The sequence below is a fragment of the Fundulus heteroclitus genome, chromosome 19 (genome assembly GCF_011125445.2).
Source record: "Fundulus heteroclitus isolate FHET01 chromosome 19, MU-UCD_Fhet_4.1, whole genome shotgun sequence".
Taxonomy (NCBI): domain Eukaryota; kingdom Metazoa; phylum Chordata; class Actinopteri; order Cyprinodontiformes; family Fundulidae; genus Fundulus; species Fundulus heteroclitus.
The window spans coordinates 26,203,739-26,227,023 of NC_046379.1; the positions used below are offsets into that span (position 1 = coordinate 26,203,739).

General features: G+C 39.5%; 1 gene segment (V, D, J or C); it reads right to left on the reverse strand.

Annotated features, from left to right (window-relative positions):
• Nucleotides 1-6,554: 6,554 nt before the first annotated feature.
• On the reverse strand, nucleotides 6,555-7,604 carry LOC118567060. The segment is given in 2 exon segments: nucleotides 6,555-6,922; nucleotides 7,026-7,604. Coding segments are annotated over 2 exon segments (351 nt in total).
• Between the last annotated feature and the right edge of the window lie 15,681 nt (nucleotides 7,605-23,285).

Here is a 23,285-nt window from a genome sequence, read left to right on the forward strand (position 1 = left end):
ACTTCTCAGCAATATAAATCATTTCTTTATTTTATTTTCTCATAAGCAGGTGCTTTGAGACACGATAAATGGAGTTTTCCACAACATAAATGCACTCAACTGCCAATTCTTTGCCCCAGATCACAATAACCAGCTGTTGTTTGTTTGTCGTGTAACGCACACAGACACATGTTCAGTTTTTAGCTTCAGTTGACACAGAAATGGAGCCTGTGGCAGCAGCGGCGCGAATGTGGGGGGCTGCAGGTGTCGTCAGAACGCCGGAGGTTGCGGTAAAGGTTGCAGGTTGCAGGCTGCTCTGCGACCACATCCTGTCCTCTGCTCTCGCTCTCTGCTCCTCTTTAGCTTTCACCTCTCGCTCCGTCTTCCTCCCCAGCAGCAGCAGCAGCTCTGACACAGATCAGAACGCCGACTTCCTGTTCTCAAGTGGCAGACTCGCACTGACAACGTTCCAGCCGCGCAGACAATGGAAAATGTAGGAAAGATTTGTGAAAAGAGAAAACAATGCTTCTAAGAAACTATAGCTGAAACTGTTAATCATTCCACGTAATTACAATGTAGATCGTTTTTTAAATTGATGTAAAACATTTAAAGATAGGAAAATAAAAATGGAGACTCTCCTTATGACTCACTCAAACCAACCACTAACCGTTTCCTGAGCTGAGTTATTTCAACATTATGAGAAAATGTATCTGATTTCCCTGAAAACACTCAGGCCAGACAGACACTGTGTACGTCTGATATCAAGTGTTGAGAAGTGTGGAAATTGCAGAAAATAATGACACCTCACTGTACAGAGAACATTTAGTTATACACCTTTATTGAGAAGAAAGCCAAGCGTAAGAGAAAGAATTGCTGAACAAAACCCAGTAACATGGATAACAAGCACTTTTACAAGACATAATATATGCAGATATTATGTAGGTTTGTAAGTCAAGCACTCTTTACAGGACACTGTTTGGGACCACCATGGCTCAAAAGTGCTTCAGACAACCACAAGATTTAGGATTAAACCATATAGCATATCAAATCAAATAAAAACAAAAAGCAAAAACACACATGCATAAACTGTCTTCTGTATTCTGCAGGTTTTATTTCCAGAAGCTAGGAAAAAAGAAAGGATCTCCAATAGACTTTGTTCGGGGTTCAGTTCATCTCTCACTTGCTCTGTTTTCGTGGTGACCTCTGCAAAACGACAATAACAAAACACAAGTCATGCAGTGAGTTCATCAGCCACAACCTGAAATCTTGTTTCTGTCAAAACAGATTCTGTATCAAGGAGAAAAATCTCTCCAGAGTTTATGGAGGCAACACGAGGTGCAGACGTTGTTGAACAGACCTGCAGCTTCCACACCAGAAAGCAGACGAAGGCTCCGTAGAGGCAGCTCTTTACGATCAGGACGCCGTAGGAGAGTTTGGCGTTCTGGGTGATCTTCAGGTAGTTTTCTGAGGGCAGTTGAGGAAACATCAGGGTTGTGGACACGAATGCTTGACTTGTCAACACCAGATTTAACCAAATTATGTGTTTTTTCTGATCATACAGAAAAATAAAGGGATTTATTCACCTCGCGTCATGCCTTTATCTTTTTCATTTGCTGAAAGACAAAATAGATGAAACCATTACAACTATTATCGCATGATTTCACTTTAGAGGGTTTGTTTTCCTAAATTAACTTACATGAAACTGTGACTGAATGATCGGTGTTGTTCTTTCCATCAAAGAATCTGACGATGCACTTGAATTTATTCTGGGGTTCGAACCAGTGCTTTGCAAGGACCCTCAGCCGGCTGGTGATGGTGTAATTTCCTGTAGCCACATCCATCTTGGCGGCGGGGTCAGTGGCCACGCCATCAGTGATGCTCTGGTTATTGAGCTGCCACAACACGCTGACATGATCGGGGTAGAAACCAGAGGCCACACAGACCAGCGTCTTCCTCCTTTTCCCCTTTTGGCTCTTTTGGTCTCGGCACTCATTTGCTGAAGGTTGAATAATTTTCACTATTGGAAGAGTGATGTTTTTTCCAGCTTCTGTTAATGAACGATAAGAAAAAAAAAACAATTAACTTAGTCACAGCTGCATGGCCAACAATCTGAAAGACGCTCAACAGACTGCAGTTAATCAGAAATCGTTACTGCCATTTTACATATAAATTAGATCTTTGATAACATTAAAAGTGCTCTGTGACACGTTCAGTGCTTGGATACAGTTTTCCAACAGTGAACTGTGCGTTTGGTTCCCTCTCCAAATAAGCAGGATAGGTTCCAGACAACAGCATTAAATTAGAACCAGAACCCCATGTGACATTTTTATAATTTTGCTTGATCTACATTTTTTTCCCCTCAGCATTTAGTGACTTACACAGCAAAGACATTTTTTTTTTAATTAGTAATCCACTTTGGCTCTTTGGTGCCCTTTTTGAGGAAATTACACACACACACACACACACACACACATAAATATATTTATATATATATATATATTAAATATGACTGCAGTTAAAATTCTGTCTGACTCTTTAGTAATGATTGACTGAAAAAGCTGCGACTGTCTTTGAGCTCTTTTACACATGAACACGCAAAATTAGACCCAAAGTTATTTGTTTTACCTAAACCGGATGGTTCTTAATCCAATATTAAATCTACATAGAGTTAAAGTATAAATGCCTTTTCTTCTCATTTTTCAAAACAACTTCCCATTGCATTTGATCCTTTATTAGTAGACTATGAATACATTTGACTTTCTTACCTAAAACGGTGAGTCTAGTTCCAGCTCCAAAGTAAGCTTCAGACTGGAAAGTCACAGTGTTTCAGAGAGCTGATGAGAACTGACTGAGAGACTAACAATCTGGGCTTTGAGCCAAATGTTTTGGAGCTGCATGAACTTCATTTGAGAACAAAGAAAACACCTCGCATACATGAACTTTTTTTAACAAATCTACCCATTTTTTCTTGGTGCACTTAGTTATTTGCCATAATTTTACTTTAATAACAAGCGTATGCCAAATATTGCAGATCATACACAAACCAAATCATCATGAGGACAGAGTCATGCTTAGTTTTTCAAAAGCTTTCTTACCTAAAACTGTGAGTTTAGTTCCAGCTCCAAAGTAAGCTTGTTCGTAGGAAGCACAGAGGCTCCGAACTCTGACAAAAACTCTTTCTTGCTGTTTCTCTGACTTTGACATTCTATACACGTCAATTTTTCTCTATTTAGCGTTTGAAGACAAATCAGTCAGACATAACTTTCATATTTTTGAAACTGAATTGAACTTTCACTGGATCACATAATGGTAAACTCCTGTCATAAACATCCCAATTTCTGTAGTTATCATTAGTTTAAGCCACTTACCTAAAACAGTTAACCTAGTTCCACTTCCAAAGTAAGCTTCACTCAAACTTGAGTCACAGTGCAGCAGATCAGTGCATAAAAATGGCTAAGCTACATTTACTTCTCTTCTTTGGTGCATACACATTACACAATGTTTATTTTTTCTCCATGAAGTTTTACTTTTTCAATCAGTTTCTTAGGATGACAAACCATAAAAATGTATTTCCAAGTAAGAGATACAGTCAGCGAGGAGAGTTTTTGAAGCCTTACTCACCGAGAACTGTCAGTTTTGTTCCCTGGCCGAAATAAGCTTCAAAACTGTCACAGCGCTTCAGCTAAATGTCAAAAAGTGCTGAGCTGGACTTCGGATATATTTACCAGAAAAACCTGTTACTGTCTAAGTGCTACTTTGGTCACAAAGCTGGTTAGATCTGTTTCATTTGTTACTTACCTAAAACTGTGAGTTTTGTTCCTTTTCCAAAGTAAGCTTCGTTAACATTGTCACAGTGCAGCAATACTGAACATGAACCTGTTGGCCTCTCACATTAATCTTTATAAAGTCTTCCCACATCCTTCTGTTAGTATTAAAGCTTTATCCACAGAGCTATACACCAAAAAAGTTAAATATTTACCTAAAACTGTCAGTTTGGTTCCTCGGCCGAAGTAAGCAGGTTGAGTGGTGGTCACAGTGCTGTTAGTTCAGCTCAATACATCAGAACTTTAAACTCTAAACACTTTTTCTTTATTTTCATCTGAGCTTTGCATTAGGTCTAAATCTAATTTGATGAAATAAACAGAGGAGAAGCCCAACTTACCCAAAACTGTGAGTCTTGTTCCTTTTCCAAAGTAAGCTTCAGCTCCAGTGTCACAGTGAATTTCTCATCCACCAAAAAGTCCAAAAAGCATCCAGAATCATCTTCTTCAGACACGCTGCATTAACACAGATCATCAGGAATGGTTAGACATGCAGGATGAGCTTCTTGATGTTTAAAGAATTGGTGATTTAAGAAGATGAGGAACGCATGATCCAAATGCTGCACATATGAACCCAAAGATCTCTTTATAAAACATGTTTCTGATGCAGATTCTGCACATTAAATCAGCTTTTAATGCCTAGTTGAGCCTCCATCCTGCCCACCTTCACATGATTCATTTTCCTGCTCTCTGAGGCGCTCTGAGTTCCACTCAGCCGTCTACATAATGGATGTTAATGGGAGGAGGTTTTTGTACGGCGCCTCTATGGGGTTGTATCACCGTGGCCCCCTGTCACGGTGAAAAAGCATCACACAAAAACCCGGTGCCTCTGTCTCTCCCCCCTCTCCGCCTCCCCCAGCCCGCCTCCCCGTATCTCGGCCTCCATCTCTGTGCGTCTCTGCGGGAGCAGCTGTGCTGACGGCTGAAGCAGCTCCAAACTGGCTGCTGCTATTTCTGTGACAGCTAAGAAAAGAAGGGGAGGATGCCGCTGTTTGTTTTGGTTTGCTTGGAGCTGCTCGCAGGAAGTGACATCTCTGCTGGTCACGCCTTTTCAGCCAATCAGCAGAGGCCCACTGACAGACGTTTAAAGTTGTCGTGTGTTCCCTTAAATGACTCCCTTCAAACTAGGAGGATTCTGACTCTTGGTAATTTGAGGAAAGGAAATTAAGAATTGTAACTGCAGAGTAGGTCAACACTTACAAGCTTAAAGATTATTCATACTGCCCCATTAACTCTTTATTCTCTCAATTAGATTTTTTATTTAAAATGTGGTCACTGCTTTCATGAGAGCCACCGTAAGAAAACGATATAGCTCACCTCAGAGCCACTTATACAGGGCCCGAGGCAGGGGAACCCATCTGAATATAAGATCAAACCCCCAGAGGGTATGCAACCCATCTGTAGTGTCCATGTTTGACTGTTTCCACCATTTACATGTTTTCTGAATCTAATATAACTTGTTAGATAGTAAACAAAATGGCCCAAAGTTAGTTCCTTGAAGAAAAGGGTGGAAACTTTCCACCGTTGTCTAATCAGTCCAGAGAATGTTTTCCTAGAAGTCTGAGGATCATCATGTTTTTTCTTCTAAATATGAGACAGGTCTGTGTCCTTTTTAGTCAGCAGTGTTCTTCACCTTGGAACTGTCCCATGGAACCATTGGTCTCCTTCTTATTGTTAGATCGTGAAGTCTGGCCTTAAGTGAGGCTTGCAGTGCGTCAGGTGTTGTTCCAGCTTCTTTTGTGACTTCCTAAATGTGTGGAGGATGAGTGCCTGGAGTTCTCAAAGTAGTTCTGCTCGTCCCTGGAAGTAAAGTCGCATGGCTTCATTATTTGTGCATAATCACTTTCACTGTGGTCTGGTGGTGTCCCAAAGCCTCCAAAGTGAATTTATGACTTTTTCCAGACTGATATGTCCTCGAATTTCCTTAGACGGAGGCATGATGTTCTGCTTTTTAAAATTTTTTGACCTTCTTTATTTTTGATTTCTTGATTCTAGAGATCAGCCAATAACCAGGCCTGGATGTGTCTGGTGAAATAAAACTCAGGAGGGGGGCTTTACTTAATTGCTTGTGACTGTTGCTGATTTCCCCTGATGCCCCCCCACTCTTTTCCTTTTTCTTAATTCTCTCTTGTCTTTTTTTCCTTGTTGCTTTTCAAGTTATGCACCCAGCCCATTTGCCTGAACCAAATGAGGTCTGTAGTATATGTAATTTAATAAAGTAAATTATGCACTTTTTGTAGGTCTAACCTACCTTGACCCTGCAAGGCAACCAGACCTACCTGACTGTTTGACTAAACTGGCAAGACAAGACACATAAAAAAAAAAAAAAACATCTAGGACAGACAGTGACTGCATATTCCTCTCACACTACAATATCTAGGTGTAATCTTCCACAAAACCCTCTAGATGTCAGTGTGTGATTACATCTTCAACATAACACAATTGTTTCTACTTCGTAGAGAAATCCAAAAATTGCCTTTAAGAGGTCTACGTAAGGGTGAAGGAAGACAGCATAAGGCAGTATTGCTGCGGGGGGCTAACACTGCAAACACCTGCCGCCTAATCTGAACAGATCATCTTTGTGGGGTTTTACACTCTGTACACAAAGGAAAGAAAACCAGCATTAATGTATGTACTTCTGGAATTTAAACACACAATGCAATTTAGTTTGCATGTTAAAAGTTTGTTGCACGTCTCATGTCCTGGCTTAACTAAGTCCTGCAAACTCGTTTTTTCCCGTCACTACTCTACTCTCTCTTTAGTCTGTGATTTCTCCAGGTTGTTGTTAAGCTGCAGAGGCTTTCTGAATCATTGTGCTCTTCTCGAAGCGCAGTAATACACGGCTGAGTCTCTAGCCTGGGGCCGGTGAATCTGCAGAGCGGTGTCCAGAATCGTGGGTCGCAACACGGTGTACTTGGACTTGTTGAAAGGCGCTTCGATGTCCCAAGTGTTTTCACCCAGAGACTGTGCGACTAACTCTAATTTCCCCGTGCTCTCTTGTTTGTACCAGTACATGTAGTAATGCTCGTCGTGGTCTTGCTCACACTTTAAAGTTACAGAGGGATCTCTTTCACGGCCGATTACAAAGGGAGGCTGCTGGATTTCAATAGAGATGGAGGAAGCTGCAAAACAAGAAAGAAGCAAGTTTGAAAAAAAAAAAAACAAACCAAGTCATACTATTCATATAAAAAGGATCCGACGAAAGCAATGGAATTAAAAACTTACACGAGGCCATCAGAACTACAACACAGATTGTAATCATCCTAATGCTGAATAATCTAATACTAATACTACTAATAATCTCTTTAGTAGAACTGAACAACTGAGCTGAAGCTTCTGGTGCTTCTCGTGAAAATGTGCCTGCCTTGAGTCTGACAGGTTGATGCAATCAGCTTATGTCTCCTAGTGGACTCTAACAGGCAACTGCAGGTTGTTGTTCTCGTGCAACTGCTCCTCCAGGTCATGTCTGGCAGGACTGAACTTTCCTTGTTACCTCTCAAATTTTAGACATAAGGATTTGTGTCATGGTGTGATATTACCAGACAGAAGACATGCGGTAAAGGACCTCAGGAATCAAACCCAGGTCAGCCAGGTCGAGGACTAAGGCCTCCATATATTGTTTGTGCTCACTACCCCTGTACCATCAGAGCATGCCCTTTCTATAATTTCTTTTCATATATATCTGCTTGATCTTTAAAGGTTCACTAGGGGGCTGGTGTCTTTCTCCAGCAGTAAATGGGCAAGAGGCGGGGTAGACAACGGACAGCTCACCAGGATCCGAACAACTAATCCGATTTTTTTTTCACGCTAAGTGAACATTTTTGCATTTTGTTATGTTATAAACACAAACTTCAGTGTTCTGTATTTAACTAGGAACATGTTTGCCACATGCACAAAACGTAGCACATCATTGTGAAGCGGATGGACGATGACACGTGGTGCAGCGTTTCCTCCACACATGAGTATAGCCCAAAAGTTTAATTTTGGTCTCATCTGACCAGAGGACTTTCTTCCACATGTTTGGTCTTTCCCCTACACAGCTTGTAGTTCTATGATGGCTATTTTTTTTTATAATTGGGAAATGTACGAATTAAGGTTATCCATGTGAAAAGTTCCTCCCACCCGAGTTGGGGATCTCTCAGCTTCCCCAGAGTTACCATAGTCCACTTTGCTGCTTCTCTGATTAATGATCTGCGTTTCTTCCTGTCAAGTTGTTTTCAGCTAGATTATGTGCACAGCCATTCCTCGGCTAGGTTTGCAGTTTTTCTAGACTCTTTCAATTGTTTCAAGATGATTAAAGTGCTCTGTGACTCCTTCTGTGCTTGGATACAGTTTTACAAATTAACCTTTTTTTTTAAAGAATTTCCACAACCTTCTCCCTGACCTGTCAGCTGTGACCCTGATGCTGTTTGTTATCTAATGTTTTCTAAAAAAATAAATAAATAATAACTCTGAGGCCTTCAGCTCCCAGGTGTGTTCATACTGAGACAAAGTGACCCATGGGTCGATTCTATTTATTCATTGATCGACTTCCAAAAAGCCATTGGTTGTTATGTAAGGGCTTCGGAGTAAAGGGGGCTGAATACAATTGCATTACAGAATTTTCAGGCTTTTATATGTAAAGAGTTTTAATAACCTTTAATAATAACCTTTAATAACCTTTAATAATCCATTTCCCTCCATTTCACAATCATGAGGTACTTTGTGTTGATCCATCACATAAAATCCCAATAAATAGATGTGTGAATAGAGGTGGGAATACTTGTCCCCTCCCAATTTAGATGACATATGTTAAAGCTTTGGAGACCTTGAGTAACAAACAGTCCAGTCATTCCATTACTTATGAGAGGGTTCTCTTGGTCTCCAATTACCACCTGAAGCCCTGTTTTACGCCTATAAATGAAGTTAATATGTTAACTTAGGTCCGGGAGCAAGGCAACCTCGGCTATGATTCTTGCGTAATTTAGACGTTACCTAATTATTAGATTCTCTTAGTATTGTATCATTAACATACTATCACTTATATAATTTTGTTTTTGAATCCAGAGTGTGACGTTTATGAAAGAGCAAAACTACTTTTTCTATATGTTTTGTCAGCACGTAATTAACTGGAACCCCGCTGAAATACGCTGGAAGCTGAATGATCAACAACTTACATCAGAATGGAGAGGAAACATGCTAATCTTAGTTTACTAGTTCAGCAAACTGCTCCTAGGGTGAACAACGTCAGCAGGATCATGAGCTAACCAAAGACAGAAGCAGTACATGTTGAGTCAGATGTATCTTAAAAGATCTCATAACGCTATGCATGTTTTAAGGGATGTAATCCATTGAAATTCCTGGATTTCTTTACCAAGTAAGCCAAGTTGGAGCAGTATGCTGAGGCTGATGGCAATAGACTAAATATCTATTGTCATCAAGAAATACAGACAGTAGTTCTGCATGGAGCGTCCTGAATGTCTTTTAAGTTAGTCATAATACTGAAAAAAATGTAGTGTATTATTCTACTGAATTTAGTGTAATTTGTACCTGCTCACAAAAAAGCTTGGGGCGCAATGTTTCACACACAACTGGGATGTGTAGAATTGAATGTTTTGTGAAAGTATGCAGAAATCCCCACAAACTTTTGACCTGCTGTAAAAATGTGTGTCAAGCAAGCAAACATCATCATGTTTGCTTGTTCATCAACATTAACAAATTATAAAGTACCAAAACTCACCAAAATACAATGAAATGTCACTCAGTTCAGTTTGTGTAAACCTAAGAAGCATCAACCCTGTTGTTTCTTTTCCATGAAATAGAGCTTTTATGGTTTAAACCCATACATATAAATTTAATCCAAGTTAGCCTCATATGAAAACGTTACATACCCAAAACATTATGGGAAACAATCTCAATTCAATGTAAACTGTAAAGATGTAAATATGCATTGGTTGTGCGCTGAGAAGCATAACATGCATGGAAATTAACTAAGGGATACTGTTATACTCACTCAAAAAAATGGTGTTGGATTAGCAGATTAATTCCTAACAAGTCAGGTGTGATGATTCATAAGGTGGACAATGTGGAGACAATCACACATGTCCATAAACAGCTGCATAAAGTTGTGCGTAATTGCTGCTGGACATCGCCAATGGAAGAAAGCGGAGGGAGGGTGTTTTCAGTCAGGGTTCTGACCTGCTGGTACATGATGGTGAGTGGCTTATCAGATGGTTTAGATTTCCCAGAGTAATCATCTTGGAACTATGCACGGTGCCAGTTCAAGTTCTCACTATGTTGGGATTCCATGCAACTGGAGAATTTCAGAGGGAGCTGGCTGACAGACCGGTTATGTCATAGCCATGCTGGAGCTGTGTCATGCCTACAGTATGGGGTGGCCTCATCTCTATGTTGCCCAGATATGTCATTTTCCCCAATCAGACTCTCTTGTACAGCTCTTAATTGTTCAAATTCAAATCCTACCTAAATAACTTATTTTTTTTATTGTGTCAACAGGTAATTTCTCATCAGAGCGGACAAAAGTCACATGGGGTACACTGAGGTTCTATCCTGGGACCCCTTCTATTCAGTACCTGTAACTCTAAACCCACCTGTTTAGAGTTGCTTTGACCCCTAATAACAGGAACACTGACCAATATGTTTGATGTGTATTTTTGTTTTTTACTTGACACAACTGAATGTACTCAGTGACCGTTTCGATGTGTTTATGATGTAAAGTCCTTTGAACCACCTTGCTGCTGAAATGTGCTATACCAATAAACTTGACTTGACAATACCAGTGGTCTTCAACTCCAGTCCTTGAGATCCGATGTCCTGCAACTTTTATATGTGTCTCCTCTTCAACACGGCTGAGTCAAATAATGAGGTCATTAGCAGGAATCTGGAGAACTTGTCTGCATACTGAGGCGGTTTTTCAGCCATTTGATACAGGTGTGTTGGGACGCATCCAAAAGTTCCAGGACACAAGAACTCAAGGACCGGAAATATTAGCTGACAAACAAAGTGCTTAAAGCAGCTCCAATATTGAAAATGTTGTACAATCAAAAAAAGGGAGATAATACTAATACTAATACTAATACTAATACTAATACTAATACCAATACTACTACTACTACTACTACTAATAATAATAATAATAATAATAATAATAATAATAATAGTAATAATAATAATAATAATAATAATAATAAAACAGTATAACTTTAAAAAAAATGACAGCAGTGTCCAGGTTTCGAAATACCACTCGCTCAAACTACTAAAAAATAGCAAGATCTTTTAAAGGTCAAAACTCTTCTTTTACTCCATATGAATATTAAACCTTCAATAGGGATGGATGGATGGATGGATGGATGGATGGATGGATGGGCTCATTGATCAACTTTCCAACAATTTAGCTAACTTCAACATACCAGCTGTTTCAGTTTGGCCATGATCACACAATCAAAGTGCCATAGCAATAAGAATGCGACGTATTATATTACAATAACAAAAATGTCAAACATAAAAAGAATGTTTCTTTTAATGTTGTTTAGAAGTAATTACAGGTGAATGTATTAATGAGAAATTGATACTCACGACACACCTTAACCCCATTGACATCTTTAAAGTGTCAGAATAAGACGCCTGGGACTTTTTGTCATGAGGTTGCATTAAACCACATCACTGTGTACTGCCAGCGCAGAAATACACCCCAGAGTTTGACACATCGACGCTGTTAATGTTCAGAGCTCCTGTTTGTGTGTCTTTTCTCGTAATCTTGAAGTTGTGTTCGAATGGCTTCTCATAAACTGCTTCACTTCCAACATAGCTATATCCTATCAGATTCATGGCACCGGCGTCTGTTTGTTGGTACCAGAGCATCACACTTAGACTGTTGTCGCTGTGCTGGCAGTGAAAATCCACATTGTCTGTGACGCTCACTATTTTTGGATAAGTTGGCTGAAATTCCACGCTCTTAGCTTAATCTGTAGGCAAAACAGATTAATGGTTAGGCTCAATTGCAAATGTGTACATTTTTAGAAAATAGTAGATAAGAAAATTATTTCCCCTTTATAATTTGAATGTATCATAACCTACATTGAGGCAAGATGAAAAGACATAGAATAATTGTTAGTGGCATCCTGCAGTTTTTTGCTGCTGCTCCAGTTAGGATCTGTGAAAAGACCAGCTTCATGCACAAACGCATCCCCTGCACAGGAGAAATGAGGAGGGTTTTTTGTAAGGGAGTGGCATTAAACCACATTACTGTGTGCTGGCAGCGCAGAAATAAACAGCCGAGTGGGACGGATCTGCTTTGAGTATCTTCAAAGCTCCTTCAACTATATTCGTTCTTGTCAGCTTGTATTCCTTTTCAAATTGACCTTCGTAGTTTTGAGAGCTTTCATATCCGTACCCAATGAGGGTCATGGAGTTAGCGTCCCTTTTATGCTGATACCACAGCATCACAATAAGAGCGCTATCATCTTGGCTGCACGTAATTTCAACCTCACTGTTCGTCTCCACTATGAGGGGAGAAGACTGGCGGAAATTTGCAGCGTTTGTCTGATCTGTGGAAAAATAAGCAGAGAGAAAACAAAGGGTCAGATCAGCATTTTCAATACAGATTAACATTCAGAAACGTATCTTGGAAATCTTACATAAAAACCAGATGAAGAGGAAGGCAAACGTTTGTGTAGGTGAAGACATTGTGAAGCAATGATATGAAAGAAAGAACTGCACAGGGTAAAAAAAAGGAGGGCAATCTGGGTCAAAACATCCACACAGCCCTTGATGGATGCTGCATGCTATGTACTGTGGCTCCACCTGTTGATCACATGAGCGCAGGACAGTTTTATCAACTACCTGAAATATGGACTGTTGTCAAAGTACTTGAGCAGACAAAAATTGATGGGAAAGCAATAATGTATATTACGTAACACAGATTCTTTCTTTCCATTTTCTTCTAGATTTTTACTATGCTGCAAAGTTGAGTTTTCAATTGTACTAAATATTAACAATTCAAATTATTTAAATTTAAACACACTACAACATAGTGCCCGCGGACACCAAGTAGCCCCCGAGGGCCACATGTAGTGCCCAGGAGCCTATTTTAAAAAAAAAAAACACAATTCACCAGTGAGCTGCATCTAAAACTTTATTTTGTTCCATTACTCTTCCTGTTTATTCACACTTGTATTTATATAGATTAAAAAAATGACAATATCTATAACAAAGCATGAAAACTGAGTTCATTTTACATAAAGTTAAGGTGAACTTTGACACTTCTAGTTCAAAGTTCAGTGCTGGCAGCCCTTCGTATGACAGAACACCAATGAAGTTGCTCTCAGGTTCAAAAAGGTTGGTGACACCTGCACTAAATTTTAGTTTTAGCATTCAATATTGGGTACATTTTACCAAAAACTATATTTTATCAATTTAATTTTGGATAGAAAAAAAATTCAACATGAACATTTTGACTAGAATCTAAGTAAGATGGTGTCTTGTATCTAAACTCCTCAATATTAACTAAATTTAACAACTTTTTTCTGTGTTTATCAAGATTCTGATTCTTCCCAATGAGCATTAGGTGTTGCCTCCTAAAGCAATGACTGGTAGCCCAGTCCTCATTCCCAGATGCAGGCAGAAATTTGTGGGGATTGGAATATAAACAATGTCCCATTGTTTATGAGTTTATCATCTACTTAAATTGGTTTAAAAACTGAAACATGGTGTTGTAGTTTGACAGTTTGAACTGAAATAGTTTGAAGTCATGCAGTTTGTTTCAGGGCGTATTAATGCAGATATGATCTTTTCCACCGCATGGGTTTGCCTTTAATCCAAACACTAACATGAGAGGCAGGTGCTAGAGTGATCAGCATCTTCCGTTTTGTGTTTTTGTCACAGTCATTAGGTCTGTCGCTGCACTGTGTGACTGGCAGCACACAGATACACAGCCTCATCTTTCTCCTGAACGCTGGTTATAGTCAGAGACCATTGTTTTGTGTTTGACCGCACTGCCTCAAAGCCAGTGGCAAAGTCTGACTCAAAGTTTGGGTTACCAGCTAGCAAATATACAATTAGCTGAATCTCTTTGCCTTTTAACTGTCTGTACCAGTACAGATATTCATAATCAGTGTCGTTCTGGTAGCAGTGTATTTCTGCACGGTCAGTGGCATTACAGGAGATGTATCTGGGCCACTGAGTGATGAGGACAGATTCACCTGGGGGGGAAAAAAGAAGGAAAATCAATAAAATATCTGAACATCTACATCAATGCTTCGTTAACGGCTTGATAATTTGTAAAAATCCATGTACTGAGTTTACCAGCAGTCCAAAATATGAAAAACGCCCATGCCGTGATGCCCGAACTCATGTTGTCCTCGAAAAGTAAAAAACGTTTGACTCTCCTGAGCCAAAAGGTTAATGTCTGTCAGGAGGAAGTGATGTCACCTCTAAAGCAAAGACATAGAGAAGCTCATTAGTAATTCTGCTGTCCTGAGGCGTATTGGTCTGTGTATATCCCGCCCTTTTCTCAAGCGTCTTCAAGTTTCTTTATGCGAAACAAAGCAACCTTCTTCGTCAGATATGACTTTATCACTCAGTTCCTCCAGGTGCACGCTTCATATGCACTGCTGTGTTTTTGTACAGCAGCCAGAGGAGATGAAACACTGTGTTAACTGGCTGCACAGAAATATTCCGCTGTGTCTGCTGGTTTGGTGTCGGAGATAATCAGCTGTGCTTTGTCTTTTGAGTGGCCTGTCATGTTGAAACGATTTTCAAAGCCCTTCTCCCGATTTTGGTTTTCATAATGCAGCAGCCCAATCAGATCCATGGTCTGCCGGCCCCCTGCCGCTGACTGGTACCAGAGCATGTAGGGATAGCTGTCATCCCCGTGGTAACAGTGGAGACGGGCCACTTCTCCTGACTGTATCAGAATAGAGGCAGGGGTCTGCTGGATTACAGGCGGCGGTGGCGCCATGATGCCTACGAGACAAAAAAAGAAGACTAAACTAGACAGAAAGGTGTGCAAATATACTTTAACACATCAGCTTACTCACCTGCAAACAAAGACAGAAAAAGCAATAAAGTGATTAAATTTCTAAACATTATTTTTGACTGAAAAAAACCCTGTATGTATGGATTTTAGTTTAAAACAGAGGCATGCATATTCTGGAAGAACAAACTGGAGGGAAATCATCTACTGTAAACTTGTGAGGAGGAGGAGGAGGAGTTTATGGAGATCATAGTTTCCTATCATCTTTAGTGCTCTCTGCTGTTCAGCATATATACATTCAAGGCAGACACTCGAAGACACACAGTGAGAATCAGTGGTGGCTTTTCAATAGGGGGCGCTAGGGTGCAGCAACCATCAAAACCGCAGCAAAAAGTGTTGACAAATTAAACATTAATTATCAAATAAAGAGTGACCCTTTTCTCATTAAATATGTCTGACTTTTCCATTGTCATTCGATTAGTTTAATTTTTCATTTTTTTGTTTTGTAGGCCTAACTTTAATATTTCAATAGGGAGATGAGACAGAAGGGAGTTTATATATGTTCTAATACGTTTAGCTAATTGGTTACATACAGGTAGAGTCTGCAATTTTACAAGAAATGTGAGTAAGGAACACCTTAGTCCCTTTTTGAATAACCAATGCATGCACAAGACCGTCTTACCTGTTCTCCCGCTCCTCAGGGGGACAGTATGAATCTCCAAAATCCACTCTGGTCTTATTTCTTTCTACTGAGGCATTCCTCTTCTTCTTATAAACTTCTCCGTGATTTGCTTCTTGCAAATTTCAGCCATATTCAAAGTATATAAGGGAAGAGCAGCGGAGCTACAATGAACGGCTAATGCCGAAGCTAACCGCTAAGCTAACTGGATACATAAACACTAGACATTGCCAGCATGCAGAAAATAATAAGGAACGTGTATGCACATTAGCGTTACATAAGCATGTCAGAATGATTGGTGTGTTGGACGACCAATAGATAAAGTGATCCCCCCGGAACTTGATGGACAGAACGAGACAATCAGGCATCTGATTTATTTGTTTTTTCCATTTGAACCGAATGACTGGATTGCTAGAGTCCTAACAGTCCTGCAGCTACCACAGATATCTAATTGTTTAACCTCCGTTTTCGCAATACATAATATATTTGTTCCTGTCAAGATGGAATCACCATTTCACCCAGTATAACAAAAAGTCTTTCTGAACAGGATTACCTACTATAGCTTTAAAGATTGTCCTGCAGTGTCCTTAGGAAGCAGAGGTGCTGGTGAGCCTTCTTTACCAGGCTGGAGGTGTTGATGGTCCAGGATTGTTCTTCCAAGATTTGGGTCCCCAGGAACTTGAAGGTGGAGACTCAATCAATGGCCATCCCATTGATGTGCCTTCTTATCTTACTGAGGTCCACAGTGAGCTCCTTGGTTTTACTGGCTTTAAGGAGCAAGTTATTGCTCATGCACCATGTAGCCAGGTGCAGTACCTCTTCCCCGTCTCATCTTTGTTGCTGATGACACCAACCACTGTGGTGTAATTTGAAAACTTGATGATGCCATTGGATCCATGCTCAGGTCTGCAGCCGTGGGTGGCGAGGGAGTAGAAGAGAGGGCTCAGCTCACAGTGTTGTGGCACACGGGTGTTGAGTGTGACAGCGTTGGAGCAGATGAGGCCTGACCACACATGCTGTGGTCTGTTAGTCAGAAAGTCCATTATTAAGATGCAGAGGGAAGTGCAGGTGCCCAGCCCAGTTTGGTGATCAACTTGGAAGGAATGACAGTGTCAACTGCTGACCTGAAATCAGCAAACAGTTGTTGGGATGAAATTTTGTCATTGTTGTCCAAGTGTGTAAGAACCAAGTGTAATACTGTGGAACAGCATCATTTTTGCTCCTATTGCTGCGGTAGGCAAACTGGTGTAGGTTCAATGTGAGTGGGAAGGAGTCCTTCAGGTGTGCCAGGACCAGGCCCTTGAAGGACTTTGTGATAGATGTGAGTGCTACTGGGCGGTATTTGTTTCAGTACATTGGTTTGGTGTATTTTGGCACTGGTACAATGGATGTAGTTTTAACAGGGACATATCTTGCAAAATCCACTTTTTAACCCTTAAATTCATTTGTTGTGTACTTTGGGTCTCTAGTAGTACAAATAGTCTGAAAGTAGTCAGGTGCTGCATAGATATCTATTTTGGTCATATTTTTCAAGCTGTTCAGTTTTCACTATTCTTTATCATGCTTTTCAACAACTACATCACATTATTTGCTGTGGAGTTGCTAAACAAGGTCATAGACTTCTGGTTTACCATTTTACCTTAATTACATTTGGATGACACAGACGCTGCTTCAGAACGCACATAAATACATACAACACGTGAGCTTTTCCTTTTTTAACTGGTGATTGTACTGGCCAACAACAACACTCCCCCCAGGGAGTGTTAATTTCACGTAAATAAAAAAAACAAAAAACAGCAGCCTGCAATACTGTGCAATACGTTTAGTTGCATAACTGTACAATTTGCATGGATGTCTAAACAGGCAGACCCTGATAGATACAGTGGTGTAAATACTCATTGCCAAGTGACAGACAGTGTAAATGACTTTGATCAATTCAGAAACCTGTATATCACAGGTCCAATGTCCAAAAGCTTATGTCGGGCATAGGATGGAAAAGTACAACTGTTTTGGCCAAATAGGAGATGAGCAGAGAAAATACAGCAAAACTGTAGATAAGAGGGAAGATGCCGGGTCTCTGGACCCACTCACATCGCCAACATGCAAGATTCCCCTCAGACATCACGCAGGTGAAAAGGAGGAGTGGCTAAAACTTTTCTCAGACGGACATTATGGAGTGGTAGATGACTTCAAGAAACGTCTCAGTCAAACAAGGTAAAACTATTAACGAGAAGGCTGTGTTGTTTTTTTTCCCTTAACTACAAAATGCATTTTGGTTAAATAATGTCTTTCAACTGGTGTAATTAGAGTTTAAAGTGTTTGACTTCTTCACATCTTTATTTTTTCTCATTTTGAACACACTTGTTTGCACTTCCTCGTGTGATGGAGCTGTTTTGCTGATATTATGCAGCTGTTGGTTTCAGAGGTTTCCTGCTGGTGTGCTGCTATCATGTTATGGGAGTTTTTGTATGAGAAAGCCAGTATCTTCTTCACTGTGCATACTTGCTGCTCCAAAATATTCTCCGCTGTCTTTGGTGTCTGTCAGGTTCAAAGCGTGAAGATAAGCGGTTTCCTCTCCGTCCCCACTTACTTTGAAGCGGCCTTCAAACGGAGGCTCAATCTTTGGAGTTTTATAAGACATGTATCCTATGAGCTTTAAGGAGGTGTCTCCTGGTGAACGCTGGTACCAGAGAATCGTGTCATAGCTCTTGATTTTGTGTGTGAGGGTCAGATTGACTTCATTCTTTGGCTTTACCAGAAGTTCAGGTGGAGACTGGAACACCTGTTCATTACTCAGATAAACACCTGCAGGAAAAAAAAATATAAAGAGTAAAAAATTAGCTATATTGCCCACTTTTAGTTCTGCTGCATAAAAAAAATAAGGCAAAACAAATAAAGAACTGAGAATTCCGAGATACCTTCAATCCAGCATAGATTGATGACGCATATTGTGAAATGATGAAGCTTCATGTTGAAAGTGAAGTGCCAACTCGAGTCTCTTCAGGGTTTTGTGACTAGGAAGGTGGAGCAGGAAGTGACTCGTTGCATGAAATCTGTAAAAACTTTATGTACAATGATTTTAAAAGTATTCACACCACTTAAACCTTTTCACATTTTTACATTACACCCACAAACCTAATGTATTTCATTAGGATTTCATGTGCTAGACCAAAAGGATTTCATGTGCTAGACCAAAACATGGGACTGTATGATTGTGAAGTGAAACAAGTTATTTTACAATAAAAATTTTGAAATACTTGGTGCTCTGTTTATACAGTCCCCTGAGTCCATCTATCTATCGATCGATCGATCCATACATACATACATACATACATACATACATACATACATACATACATACATACATACATACATACATACATACATATCTGTATATCTATATATATATATCTATATCTATCTATATATATATATATATATATATATATATATATATGTGTGTGTGTGTGTGTGTGTGTGTGTATCTATACATATAGATAGATAGATAGATAGATAGATAGATAGATAGATAGATAGATAGATAGATAGATAGATAGATAGATAGATAGATAGATAGATAGATAGATAGATAGATAGATAGATAGATAGATAGATAGATAGATAGATAGATAGATAGATAGATAGATAGATAGATAGATAGATAGATAGATAGATAGATAGATAGATAGGCACATTAATACAAAGACATACATATAATGTATACAAATAAGCACAGCAATCATGGGCTGTGTTGACAATGACTCTAACTAACTATCAGACTGCCTACATTAAATTCATAATAGAGGAGGAGGTTTTTGTCAGGAGCAGGTGGATGTTTGATGTACTGTGGTTTACTAGCAGCACAGAAATATGTTGCTGTGTGTTCAACTGCATTCAGGTTCTTAATGAAAAGTGAACCATTCTTGGCTTTGTTTCCACTCAGATCTCCAGCTAAACTGAAACCTTTCTTTCTGAATGTCTCCTCAACGCTGTCGTTTTTAAACTCTACATATCCATATCCGATGAGTTTCAGAGCATCTTCTCCAGGCTGCCGCTGGTACCACAGCATCACTCTGTAGTCGCCCTGTCCGTGGCTGCACACCAGCTGTGCGTTTTCTCCAGCTCTTCCAAGGACAACAGAAGGAGACTGATGGATCTGAACTCCCAGAGAAAAATCTGCTGTGTGGAGATTTTTAAAGATTAGTCATTTGAGAAGTGTTAGAGCAATAATCTTTAACCCAGAATAAAGTAGCTGGTACCTGTAATGAAATAGCAAAAAATAAGTATAATCATTTTGCAGAGATGGGGAAAATTTACTCCGCATGCATCAGTGAATTGACTTTCAAGTCTTGGCAACTGTAGGTGGTTCCCTCTAAAATGAGATTACAGGAAGTTAGCATGCTACTTTAGGAAAATGTAAGTGTGATGTAAGCATGGGCGGAGTGACTTCATGTAATTGTATATAAGACTGATGTATTTATTAACAGCATAAATCATGATAGATTAATTTACATTTCTCATCAAAATTTGATTTTTAGACACTGGAATAACTGTTATAAATTTCTTAAAACCAAAGTACATGAGTTTGGATACTTGATTTTCTACTTTGTCAGATGAAACATTTAATAAAATTGAGATTGGATGACAAGGTAAAAGCAAACTTAGTGTGTGACTAATAGGATTGAGTTCCAGATATAAACATCTACCTGACTGGAAGATGAAAGATCTGAAGGAGTTAGCATATGAAGGGCCTTTAAGATGACAGTTAAATAGTTTGAGATAGACCAGTGAAGATTTGTGTACATTATCAAATAAGATTTGACTAAAATAGTGGTTCCTTAACTTCTCAGCTCCCAACCTCAAAAATGGGTGAGATTGGTTAACCATACCTTAATTGCAGGCTGCAGAAATATATTGCATTGGTCATAAGCCAATTAAGCAGCCGCAACATAAATATGACCCAAAGTATCTATGACCAAAGTATAATCTTATACATCTATATGAAACAAATTTTGTTGTCAGAGAAAAATAACCAAACGAGATACAAAATGGAGTTTTTAATGTATATGCTATTTTCATTTTTCAAGGGAACATAGCTCTCCAACCAGCCTGGCTCTATTTGAAGAAAAAAAAAAAGAGTAATCACAATCTTTTGTTAATTTAGAGAGAAACTGTGATTAATATCATTCTTTGAAAAGCAAAGTTCCAATTAATCAGCCAAACCACGTACACATGACCTGTATACCTGTAGAATCAAGAAAGCACTTAAATAGAACATGTCTGACAACATAACGCAGGCTAAAAGCCCTCAAAAAGTAACACATCATGCCCTGATGTAAAGAAATTCAAGAACAGATGAGAAATAGTACTTCTCGTACTTCTCTGTAGTAAACTTCAGTGTGCTTTTGGTCTACAGTATTGATCATAGGCATTATTTACGGTGTTCTCATTCAAGTCTTGAGGGATTTAGATTTTTTTTTTTTTGTTTTTCATTTTTATCTTCCATGGGCACATATTCTGTTTACAGTTAATTTCAAAGCTGTGTCTGCAGATTACCGCTGGTAGCAGAAGATTATACAATAATCAGTTTTCCCTTGAGTGCAGAACTAATGAACTTTTTCCTCAGGATTCGTGATGAGATCAGAGTGCGACTTGTGGACCTCATGACAGAAAGAAAACACCTGGGAAACGAAAGACAACAGAGAGCATTAAATTATCCTTAAATTTAGAAAAAAAAATGTCAACGCTTTCAAAAGTTTATTGAGTTTGGTCAAGTTATTACCTGTGATGAAACCTGTAATGAGGAGAAATTATATGACCACCTCCCTTTTGTTTCTTGAAAGCCCATCAGTGACCTAAAGTCAGGAAAATGTAACATATCTGGTTGATACTGTCAAATGCTGCTTCTGATTCTACTGGTTGACTAAGTAACTGAGCTTTGAAAGAAAAAGCAAAATCAAACTGGCATCTGACAGAGCTGATGGTATTAAATCAAGAAGTGGGCGGGCTTTATTCATACTAATTCTAAAACAATGACTTGAATAAACGGATCCTGAGTTTTTGTATGAACAACAGTGGGTTTGCTGTCAATGTGCATAGCTAGCTGCACAGTAATACACTGCAGTGTGTTCAGTCTTTAGGTCCGTGATTAACAGAGAGCCATTCTTTGCTGTCTCTCCACTCATATCTCCAGTAATATTGAAATGCTCTTTAAAAGATTCTTCATGCTCTATGGTGCTGTAAGACACATGTCCAATACGCTTCAGAGCTTGGTCTCCAGGGGATTTCTGGTACCACTGCATGAGTGTGTAGTCAGTCTTTCCATGGCTGCAGGCCATCTGGATCTTTTGTCCGAGTTTTCTTAGAGCTGCTGGAGGAGTTTGTTGGACGTCAACACTCAGACAAACACCTTGAATATAAGAAAAAAAAATCAATTAAGTGTGTGGGAAATATAACTTATGATTGAGATTAGAAAAAAATGAAGGTGAAGGATAAAAGTGATTACCCATGAGCCAAAAAAACGGGGAAAATGTCAGCATCATGATCTACTCTCCTCCTGAAGACAGTAAAGTGTGTGTCTGACAGTTTTCTAGTCTCTTTTATGAGCACGCCCAACCTTTGCAAACCTCATCCTGAAAAGTCTATGGAGCTCCAGTGCCATCTGCTGGAAATAATACAACAGAAGTGCATTTTCCAGGCTCCCAATAAGATGATCTGGCATTAGGTTTTTGTTCAGCTGTTAGATTTCCTCACATCACTGTGTTTGCTAACAGCACAGAAATACACGCCACTGTCGTCAGGCTGCAGGTCCTTCACAGTCAGAGCTCCGGTCTCTATGCTTTCTTTGACTGCTGAGTACTTGCTCTGAGGGCTCTCTCCGTAGTCTGGTTTCCCACCAAACACCGTGTAAACAACGAGGGACATGGTCTCTCCAGGACGCTGCCTGTACCAGTACATTTGATTATGACCTTTATCTCTGGTGTGGCTGCACTTCAACTGGATTTCTGCAGACTCAGCTGCAGAAATCCAGCTAATTTCAGGTTCCTGAGTCACATCCTGGCATTGACCTGTGAGAAGATAGACAACATTAGAAAACAAATTGTATCATATTTTGGATTTGGTGTCTGGGTTTTTGCACATGTAAAAAATTACAAAATCATCTGCATAGAGCTAAATGTACTGAAAAATCGGAGTATTATCAGTTGGTTATTGGGTTACTAAAAGTATTATAGTGTTTAGCTCTTGTACCTTTTTGCCAAAACAAGGCTGTAAAGGTGAAAAGTAGGTGACCCAACATGGTGATTATGTTCAATGTACATCCTTATGTTTAAACTTGCTGTTTATCTAGGAGGGGGGGTAGGAGGGTTAAAGCCGCTGCTCTGCAATAGGAACCTCCCATTCCAATCCCTGATTCATTTAAAGTATTGGTGAAAATGCAGGTGCAAGCAAACTGTAACCCTAACCCCCACAACGCGGGGAATTAAGGAAATTAGGTTTTTGTATTGAAGAGCAGAGATATGCAGCAGTGTGGAAACTAGCAGCACAGAAGTAAACTGCACTGCTGTTGAGGCTGAGTCCTTCAAATGTTAATTTGCAGGTTTCGCCTTTATTTGCGCCACCTTTGATCTTCACGTTTGCTCCTTTCTCTAGATTTTCTCTCCCCACATACATGTAACCCAGGAGCTGCAGGTCTCTGTCTGTCTGTTTGTACCAGAAGATCCGATCATAGTTGTCAATATTGTGCAAGCAGCTGATTTCTGCTGTTTGATTCCTTCTTTTGTACAAATCCGTTGGACTCTGATGCACTTTGTCCTGGAGTGAAGAAACTGTAAAA